The sequence below is a fragment of the Linepithema humile genome, chromosome 2, assembly GCF_040581485.1.
Source record: "Linepithema humile isolate Giens D197 chromosome 2, Lhum_UNIL_v1.0, whole genome shotgun sequence".
In the NCBI taxonomy this organism is placed as follows: Eukaryota; Metazoa; Arthropoda; class Insecta; order Hymenoptera; family Formicidae; genus Linepithema; species Linepithema humile.
In genome coordinates this window covers 25903172-25914206 of record NC_090129.1, presented here as the reverse complement: position 1 = coordinate 25914206, position 11035 = coordinate 25903172, and the positions used below count along the sequence as shown (strand labels likewise).

The 11035-nt window shown below is 30.0% G+C and overlaps 2 protein-coding genes across 4 annotated transcripts in view; one reads left to right on the top strand and one right to left on the bottom strand.

Moving 5' to 3' along the window:
• The window catches only part of LOC105669971 (calcitonin receptor-like), a 111245-nt gene that overhangs the window by 54142 nt on the left and 46068 nt on the right, over window positions 1-11035 (top strand). The window lies entirely within an intron of this gene.
• LOC105667709 (uncharacterized) lies at window positions 584-9679 on the bottom strand. Its single transcript, XM_067350669.1, has 16 exons — window positions 9478-9679; window positions 8636-8924; window positions 8187-8372; window positions 7572-7783; window positions 7272-7443; window positions 6785-7099; window positions 6339-6483; window positions 6094-6253; window positions 4866-5108; window positions 3195-3483; window positions 2744-2929; window positions 2163-2374; window positions 1878-2046; window positions 1382-1696; window positions 935-1079; window positions 584-849 (listed from the first exon to the last, which is right to left on the bottom strand). The coding sequence occupies exons 1-16, from the start codon at window positions 9616-9618 to the stop codon at window positions 687-689; spliced, it is 3342 nt and encodes a 1113-aa protein (XP_067206770.1). The 5' UTR covers window positions 9619-9679; the 3' UTR covers window positions 584-686.

The window sequence follows — 11035 nt, the reverse complement described above, 5'->3', positions numbered from 1 at the left end:
ATACTTTTTCAATATGATAATACAAAAAATATTTTCAAAGAATGACGAAAAAAATATTCATAAAAAGTATGAATTATGCTATAAAATTCAATTTTAATACTAAATATTTTACGCGTCATAATTTGTTTTTCACCTATTTTCAATCCTATCGTAGTTCTTCTTTCAACAGAAGGTGTTTATTTAAAATTGAATCTAAATCTTTAAATAATCTGCTCTAGCTTTGTATTTCAATGATAGTTACTTAATCGAAGTTAAATCCGCAATAATAAGCGTGGGACTTCTAAAATTAATCCCAAATTATTTATTATTAAATCGTAAGAATTATATAATTATTTATTAATTATATAATTATATATTATATATATAGAATTATATATTATATAGAATTATATAATTATATATTATATAATTATATAATTGAAAAAAAATGTTACGTGTAGCTTTCTGTTTTATCAAAATCAGTCCACATTTAACCGATTTATCACGTTGTTGTTTTTTTGATGTCGTAAATTTCGGAATAAGATACAGGCGATAGCAACCTCATAAGTGTACAAAAATTTTTGGTGTAAAAAATCTTTACAGATACACGAAAAAGTATTTATTATGAATCCCAAATGTTTAAAAAACCAATTTTATTGCTAAGAAAGACTTATCATTATTTATTTTTCATAAACATACACAAAGTGTTATAATTTTATTTTCATGTTCTTCCAATCCCATCGTTGCTCTTTTTTTCGGAGGGTTTTTATTCGAAGTTCAGTATCAATGTTTAAATAATTGTATGTATCTCCGTTTTTCAATGGTTCCCATTTGACCGGAATCAAATTGGTAATAGTAGGCGTTGGATTTCTGAAATTGGTTTAGGTTAAAGAAATGAATTAGTATCATTCTTTCTAAGATTCGAAAAAAGGTGTGTATTAAGTTCGTTACATACCCTGTTTTAGCAAAATCCGTCCACATTTGTACAAAGCGACTTATTACTTTGTATTCTTCCGAATCCAATTCAGGCGGTAAGAAGCCTAAATCTTTTATCATATGGGGATAAAATAAGTAGTACAAATCCTCTGCATGACATACTCCTACAAAATATTGTCAAACTGTAAATTAATTGTAATAATAATTTCTTCCAAATTTTTCATAAAATGTGTAATGATATTTCGGACAAATTATAGTTTAGTATTTTTGACGTAATATTTTTTTTATATACTGATAAAACAATTTAGTTTTCTTTTTTTAATAAAAAAATATTTCAAGCAGAATCACATTCAATATTTCTTAAAATAACATGTAAATTGAAGAATAAAACTTTTTTATAATTATGTGGTGTGACAATGTTTGTTCTACATAGAATTAAAGATTTTTAATTAATCAGATGTAGTACCTGGAAGCGTAATACCCATCATTTTTCTCATAGGACAATTTTCGTTTTCGTATGAAAAATTATATAGGTACGTTGAACTATGACCAGATTTTATTTGAATATCAACTGCTTCCATAAGACCTCGATAAAATTCTTGGTCGCCATTAAAATCTACGTAATTTTTCAGAGTTTCTTCTGACACTGCTTTGTCGCCAAAATATAAAGAGCGTAATTCTTCAACAGTAATCGGTATTTCTGGCAGCGTAGACAAAATTCTGGATGTTATGGCTTTCTTGAAATCGGAATTGACTTGTTCAAGAACTTCCTTCTTTCTGCCTGAAATGATTTCAACGATTTTTATCGTAGTATTATCTACAATTATGTAAACTATATGTGAATTTATTATGTATCGAGTTGCACGTCAAGTGGATAATATTTCAGAAAAATTTTTCATATTTTACTTTATAACGTTTAGAATAAAACATATCTTAATAAAAGTAAAAATAAGTGTACTTACGAGCACTAAAAATGCTTTTTACAAACAATCCTTCGTCGTTAGTATATCCTACAAGGAGCGGTACTTTTATTCCACGATTAATTAACGTGTTTATTGGTTTTGGAAAAACTGGGTTCGATGACTCATTATCCATACTTGGTGTGAATGTTACAAGACTTTGTTGACGTTCCTGCAAAAGAATGATAATATTTTACATATAAATCTACATATTCATAATTAAGACTGCAACCACACATATTGAAATATAAATATATATATAAAGCTGTAAAATTTAAAGAAACTTACTTCTTCGGTCAAAAGATCTTGTTGTTCAGTCTGTATAAGCTTCTTGGCATCAATTTTTTTGAGAAACTCATATGCGATTTTGGCATCTGTGGTCGCTTTTCCGAGTTTCTCAGCTAACTGAAAACCTTTATTCGTTGAAGGGGGCTCTCGTTCAGTAAAAGCCCAAGGATTCGTGGCAGCGCCACTTTGCGCAATTGCTTTGTGAAATAAACCTGGCGCATACACATAGCGTTAACGAGCGTTTAAACTACATCAATTTGATTTATTTAGAGAGTTTGGTTCAATGAAAATATTTAGGGAAATAGTTTTATTTACTACAAATTCTTTAATTTGAATACTTTAATATCTATTTATTTTTTAACTTTGATTTTATTTTGGATGTTGCAGTTTAAAATTGTTAGAGTACAGTAAGCTATATTTTGAAATTAATTGAAAAAAATTTTTATTTTTTATATATTCCAAAGTTTCGCATCTGGATACTTATGAGGATAAATCAATTGCATATTAGTCAACAAATCCGTAATTGTGCACATGGTTGTTTAAACGCATTGTGTATATATCAATAAAGTTGTGGTTTATACCCTCAGCTAATGGAGATATAGTCAAATAATGGACAGTAGCTGCACCAGCGCTTTCCCCAAAGATGGTAACATTTCTCGAATCTCCACCAAAATTTGATATATTTTTCTGAACCCATTGTAGTGCCATGATAACATCCTTCAGACCTTGATTGCCCGTCGCCACTTTATCGTACAAATTCAGAAAACCTGAGAAGACGCGTATTTAAAGAGTCGTATCTTTTAGTAAAAACGAATGTGAAATGATTCTATGTGCAAAAATATATCTGGAAATCGTAAAATAAAACTTCTTTTTGATAAAATTTAGTTTTTGGAAAATTGATTTTCAGAATTGTTTGTTTTTTGAATCAGTATGAAATTTGAAATGCGAGAAACTCAGATTCTAAAAATTTATTTCGAAAATTTAGTCGATTACGAGTATCATAATAGTTTATATTACAAATGGGCGACGTACCAAGAACGCCTAATCTGTAATTTAGCGTAACTAGTACAACATTCTTTTGGACAATATGATCGGGGCCATAAAAAGTGTCATCGCCCGATCCGACGAAAAAGCCGCCACCATGTATCCACACCATCACGGGGCGTTTGTTCTCAAGGTTTATATTCGTGGTATACACGTTCAAATAGAGGCAATCTTCGTTGCCAGTTATTTGCTGTGTGAATATATCCAGTTGAACGGCGTTATTTTCAAATTTCGATGCATCTCTGTCACCAGACCACGATTCCGGTAGTACCGGATCCTAAATACGTAAAATTAGCTAATAAATTCAATTACAATCATTTATATATATTTATTTATAATAGATGCACTTTCCATATTACAATTTATGTTGAACTTTGTAGTTTGGAATATTGGTAATTCGTTAATACATATATGTAAAAGCTTCAGAAATTTATAATAAAAGTAACCAATATGTATCAGTTTTACAGATGTTAAAATGTAGTTTTTCTTTGTTTGAAATAAAATGTTATCTTTTTTACATTTATATTTACATCTATTTACATTTTTTTTTGCATTTATATTATTTTGTTTATCTATGAAACACTGCTATGATAAGCTGAATGTTATACATTTCAAACTTTACACATTACGTAACATGAGTTTAATGCATATCATTTATCAGTTTTATCAATCGAATAAGAGATAATTGCAGTATAGCTGAAAATAATGTTATCAATGTTATACATTGTTTTTAAATGTTATGTTGGTTAGTTTCAATTTCACATAAATAGAAAAATTTATAGTGTTGTGCCCTTGGTGATAGGGCACGGGTTCGGGATCTGTCGAGGAGTTAGGCCGGGAATCCGGGAATAATCCTTTGACGTTTCTTTTTCAATAAAAAACAGTCTCCCATATATTTATTGGTTTCTTGGTTTATTACAAATTCCCTTACTTCTAGGTAGTCTAGGTTCCGTCAGGAGTCCTTGTCTTAGTGTGGTATCACGGAGCCCCAAGTTATTCTTATTCGCTTTTTGCGAATTGTTATAATTCGCGTTCTTCTAGATTTGTGGTCCCAACGGACATACGTCCGTTTCTTGTGACTGATAGTTTTAGACCCGCTGTCGTGATCTCGCGACGGCGATTTTATATACGTGAAACTGCACTTGATTGTAGTTTTAACGATCTAACTTGCTGACGAAATTCGATCGTTCGTCAGCATTGTCGCGTAAAAAGTGAATTAGGTTTTAATTTTCGCTGCGCGATTTATCCGGTGTCTCGCATGAGCCGGAAACTGAATATTAGATATTTTAATCTGATATGCAATAGATATCTTCTTATATTTTATTAATATATATATATTTTATTATTAATAATTGGTTGTGGTTCTTTGGACCCACAACAATAGTAAAATGTGATAAATAAGCTGCAGTGTAAAAAAATTCGATAAATTTACACAGCTAAGATATAAAAATTACCTGATAAATATTGCAAATATATTTAAAAAAATAGATGAAATTATGTAAATTTACATTATATATTTAGTAAATTTCTGTTATTTATCGTGTAATTTTTACATTTTAGTTATGTAAATTTACCGATTTCTTTTACAGAGTGTTAGTTAAATCAGACTTAAAGTTAAATTAGGATTGAAGGTTAGAGACAACGACGTTCTATATTCACCTTAAATCTGAGTTCTCCAACTGGCGGTTTCGCGTATGGTATACCTCGGAAGGCGATGTACTTGTCACCGTAGACATTTTCTGTGATGATACCGATTAATTTTCCTTCACTGACATTCACATTGACTCTATTGTTATCCATGATGTATATGTTGAATGGATGACGAGAGAATAACGTTAATATGTCCGTCGTTTGACACAGTGTGACTGCGAATGCAGAACTGCTGCTCCGTATCATACGTAGTTATATACCATCATTGACTGCATTTACACGTTATCCTTAATCGGCTTTAGTAACATTCGTTGTTATGAAACTGACCAATGATAGCTATTTTTTTGAAAAATCGAATAACTGATAGACGTGGTTGACGAGATTGTGCGAACATTATCACTGCATAGTTGGTTAATGTAGCCAATAAAGATATAAGAGTAACGTTTAATTTTTTTATTTATACAATTTTATCGATGTTTGTGGATACAGGTCGATGCAATGATGTTATTTCTTATAAGACTAATATAATTGTAAAAATGAAAAAATCTTACTTTTATTTTATTTTAATATATTACATTATATATTTATTGCAAATATATAGATTTAGAAAAATATGATAATACTTTTGCAATATGATAATACAAGAAATATTTTCAAAGAATGACGAAAAAAATATTCATAAAGAATATGAATTATGCTATAAAATTCAATTTTAATACTAAATATTTTACGCGTCATAATTTTCACATTATTTTCAATCTCATCGTAGTTCTCCTTTCAACGGAAGGTGTTTGTTTAAAATTGAATCTAAATCTTTAAATAATCTGCTTTAGCTCTGTACATCAATGATAGTTACTTAATCGAAGTTAAATTTGCAATAATAAGCGTGGAACTTCTAAAATTAATCCCAAATTATTTATTATTAAATCGTAAGATGTATATATAATTGAAGAAAAATGTTATGTGCAGCACCTTGTTTTATTAAAATCAGTCCACATTTGCGTCAAACGATTTATCATATTGTTATTTTCTTGATGTTGTAAACTTCGGAATAAGATACAGGCGATAGCAATCTCATAACATTTATCGTATAAGTGTACAAAAATTTTAGGTATAAAAAATCTTTACAGACACACGAAAAAGTATTTATTATCAATCCCAAATGTTTAAAAAATCAATTTTAATACTAAGAAAGACTTATCATTATTTATTTTTTGTAAACACACACAAAATGTTATAACTTCATCTTTATGTTCTTCCAATCCCATCGTTGCTCTTTTTTTCGGAGGGTTTTCATTCGAAGTTCAGTATCAATGCTTAAATAATTGTATGTATCTCCGTCTTTCATTGGTTCCCACTTGACCGGAATCAAATCGGTAATAGTAGGCGTTGGATTTCTGAAATTGGTTTAGGTTAAAGAAATGAATTATTATCACTCTTTCTAAGATTCGGAAAGAGATGTGTATTAAGTTCATTACATACCCTGTTTTAGCAAAATCCGTCCACATTTGTACAAATCGACTTATTACTTTGTATTCTTCGGAGTTCAATTCAGGTGGTACAAAGCCTAAATCTTTCATCATATGTGGATAAAATAAGTAGCACAAATCCTCCCCATGAGCCACTCCTACAAAATATTGTTAAACTGTAAATTAATTATAATAATAATCTCTTCTAAATTTTTCATAAAATGTGTAATAATATTCCGGACAAATTATAGTATATTTTTGACATAATAGCTTTCTATACACTGATAAAACAATTTAGCTTTCTATTTTTAATAAAAAAAATATTTTAAGTAGAATCACATACAATATTTCTTAAAATAACATACTTAAATTGAAGAATAGAATTTTTTTGTAATTATGTGGTGTGACAATGTTAGTTCTCTAAAGAATTAAAGATCTTTAATTATTCAGATGTAGTACCTGGAAGCGTAATACTCATAACTTTTCTTTCAGGACAATTTTCGTTTTCGTATGAAAAATTATATAGGTACGTTGAACTGTGACCAGATTTTATTTGAATATCAACTACTTCGATAAGACCTCGATAAAATGCTTCGTCGCCAAAAAAGTCTGCGTAATTTTTCAGAGTTTCTTCTGACACTGCTTTATCGCCAAAATATAAAAAGCGTAGTTCTTCAACAGTAATCGGTATTTCTGGCAGCTTAGACAAAACATTAGGTAATATGGCTCTCTTGAAATCGGAATTGACTTGTTCGAGAGCTTCCTTCTTTGAGACTGAAACGATTTTTATTTTAGTATTATCTACAATTATGTAAACTATATGTGCATTTATTACATATCGAGTTGCACATCAAGTAGATAATATTTTAGGAAAATTTTTAATAATTTATTTTATTACGTTTACAATAAAGCATATGTTAATAAAAGTAAAAGTAAATATACTTACGATCATTAAAGTCACTGCCTATAAAGAATGTTCCTTCAGCATTAGTATATCCTACAATTAACGGTACTTTTACTCCACGATTAATTAATGTTTTTATCGGTTTTGGAAAGAATGGGTTCGATGATTCGTTATCCATACTAGGTGTGAACGCCAAAAGAAACTGTTGGCGTTCCTGTAAATAGAATGAAAATATTTTATTTTGATTTACATAAAAATCTGCATATTCATAATTAATACAGCAACCATACATATTAAAATAGAAATATAAAATATAAAGCTGTAAAACTTAAAGAGACTTACTTCTTCAGTCAAAAGATCTTGTTGTTCAGTCTGTATAAGCTTTTTGGCATCAATTTTTTTGAGAAACTCATATGCGACTTTGGCATTTGTGGTCGCTTTTCCGAGTTTCGCGGCTAGCTGGAAACCTTTGTTCATTGAGGGGGGCTCGCGTTCAGTAAAGGCCCAAGGATTCGTGGCAGCGCCGCTTTGCGAAATGGCTTTGTGGAATAAACCTGGCGTATACACATAGCAGTAACGAATATTTCAACTATGTCAATTTGATTCATTTAGAGAGATTGATGTAGCGAAAATATTGAGAGAAATAAGTTTATTTTTATTTTAGAACTTCTATTTCTTATTTTTATTCTATAATTATTATAATTTCTCCAATTTGAATACATTTCTGTTTATTTTTGAAATTAGACTTAATTTTGGATGTTGCAATTTTAAATTTTTTACAGTAAGCTTTATTTTCAATTAATAGAAGAAAATTTTTATTTTTTGTATATTTCAAAGTTTAACATCTAGATACTTTTGTTGAGGATAAATCAATTCCAAACTGGTCAATAAATCCGTAATTATGCATGTAGTAATTACAATGCAATCTGTATATATCAATAAAATCGTAGTTTATACCTTCAGCTAATGGAGATATAGTCAAATAATGGACAGCAGCTCCACCAGCGCTTTCGCCAAAGATAGTAACGTTTCTCTGATCTCCACCAAAATTTGATATATTTTTTTGAACCCATTGTAATGCCATGACTATATCCTTTAAACCTTGATTACCCGTCGCCACTTTATCATTCAAATTGAGGAAACCTGAGAAGACGCATGTTTAAAGAGTCAGTTTTTTAGTAAAATTAAATGTGAAATAATTCTATGCGCAAAAATAGATCAGGATCGTTGAATAACATTCTTTTCGATAAAATTTAGTTTCTGGAAAGTAGATTTTCAAAATTGTCTTCAAAATCAATATGCAATTTGAAATTCGAGAAGCTCGAATTTTAAAAATGTTTATTTCGAAAGTGTAGTCGATTACGAGTATCATCAATAATGGCTTATATTACAAGTGGGCGACGTACCAAGAACGCCTAATCTGTAATTTAGCGTAACTAGTACAACTTCTTTTTTGACAATATAATCCGGGCCATAAAAAGTCGCATCGCCCGAACCCATATAAAAGGCGCCACCATGTATCCACACCATCACGGGGCGTTTCTTCTCAGGATTGATATTCGTGGTATACACGTTCAAGTAGAGGCAATCTTCATTGCCAATTATTTGGTTCAAAAATATATCCAGCTGAACGGCGTTATTTCCAAATTTCGATGCATCTCTGTTCCCAGACCATGGTTCCGGTAGTACCGGGTCCTAAATACGTAAAATTACTTGATAAATTCAGTTACAATTATTATGTTTATTTATTTGTCATAGATATGCTTGCAATATTACAGTTTATGTTGAACTTTGTAGTTTGGAATATTGGTGATTCGTAAACATGTGGAGAAACTTTAGAAATTTACAATGGATGTAAGCAATACGTGTCAATTTTACAGATGTTAAACTATGTTGTTTTTCGTTTCTTGAAATAGAGTTTTATCTTTTTTACTGTTACTTATCTATATTTTTTATAACGTTTATCGATGAATGACAAGCTAAATGTCGTGCGCTTTGGATTTTATACGTTACGTAACATGAGTGCAATACATGTCATACGTCATACATCAGTTTTATCAAACAGATAAGATAATTGTAATGCAGTCGATAATAAATTTTTCAATGTTATATAAATGTTTTTAATTGCTGTCTTTGTATCTGCTAATTTCAATTTTAGACAACAATGAATAGGAAAATGTGATAAATAAGCTGTTAGTTTAATCAGGATTTAAGTTAAACGTCAATGACAACGACGTTCTGTATTCACCTTAAATCTGAGTTCTCCAACTGGCGGTTTCGCGTATGGTATACCTCGGAAGGCGATGTACTTGTCACCGTAGACATTTTCTGTGATGATACCGATTAATTTTCCTTCACTGACATTCACATTCACTCTATTGTTATCCATAATGTATATGTTGAATGGATAACGAGAGAATAACGTTAACAAGTCCGTCGTTTGACACAGTGTGACTACGAATGGCTGAACTGCAGCTTCATATTTGTGTGCAGTTATAAAACCGATCATCATTACGTAATCGTTCAATTGTGGTCAATAAAGATATGATATCATAAAAAAATGGTTTTAAAGAATAACGAAAAAATATTCATGAAAAACATGAATTATGCTATAAAATTCAATTTTAATATTAAACATTTTACGCGTCATAACTTGTTTTTCATATATTTCCAATCCCATCTTTGTTCTCCTTTCAACGGAAAGTTTTCATTTGAAATTCAATTTTAGAGTTTAAATAATCGTATATACAGGGTGATTCAAAATAACCTGATGTCCTTGCAATGCCATATTCTTGAGCGAATTCTGAGACGATTTTTCCTTTTACAAAATTTTGTCCGAAGCTTAGTTTTCGAGTTATAATTGAAAATAGTTTGCTACTTACGAGTCCGATACAACGGACAGGCAGGGACGAGGCAATGCGTCATGAGACGATAGTAAACACTTGACAGTCTCATTATACGTTGTGCGTCCCTGCCTGCCCGTTGTACCGAACTCGTAAGTTGCTACCTATTTTCGATTATAACTCAAAAACTAAGCTTCGAACAAAATTTTGTAAAAGGAAAAATCGTCTCAGAATTCGCTCAAGAATATGGCATTGCAAGGACATCAGGTTATTCTGAATCACCCTGTATCTTCGTACTTCAATGGTAGCCACTTGATCGGAGTCAAATCTGTAATAATAGGCGTGGGACTTTTAAAATTAATCGAAAATTAATTATTATTATATCGTGATCATAAGAATTATATATATTTGAAAAGAAATGTTATGTACAGTACTTTGTATTAGCAAAATCCGTCTACATTTGTGTCAAGCGATTTATCATGTTGTAGTCGTTAGAATCAAGTGCAGAGTAATCTCATTTCTTTTATTATGTGCGGATGAAATAAGTGAATTTTTTGGCATGAAATACTGCTGCAAAGTCGTACAATAGATAAAATTTAAAAATCCAGGTCAAACATTCGTTTTAAATTTATATTTATTATTATTGGAATATTACGAACAACTTAGTTTTTTATATAAAGTATTTCAAATATATTTACATTTAATTATTTGCAATCATATAGGAACTTAAAGAGATTAAGTAAAAGGTACTTTTTAGAATTAAAAATTTTTGTGTATTATCACAAATTAATTATCTGCATTATCTGGAAGTTAAAAGTTCAATATTTTTCTCATGAAGGAATTTGTACTTTGTATGAAAATTGGTACAGATGCGTCATTTTTTTGATAAGGAATAATTAACTTTGAAATGTTCGCAATTAGAGACATATTTAGCAAAATGAAAATTTACTTGCCTTTTTGCAT

Bases quoted from the DNA above. Each gene is read 5' to 3' on its own strand.
- LOC105667709 (XM_067350669.1), bottom strand. From the start codon at position 9,618: ATGGATAACAATAGAGTGAATGTGAATGTCAGTGAAGGAAAATTAATC. The intron at 7,444-7,571 runs GTAAGTCTCTTT...TTCTATTTACAG, and splicing joins AAGATCTTTTGACTGAAGAA to GAACGCCAACAGTTTCTTTT. The intron at 2,375-2,743 runs GTATAAACCACA...TGTATGCGCCAG, and splicing joins TATATCTCCATTAGCTGAGG to GTTTATTTCACAAAGCAATT.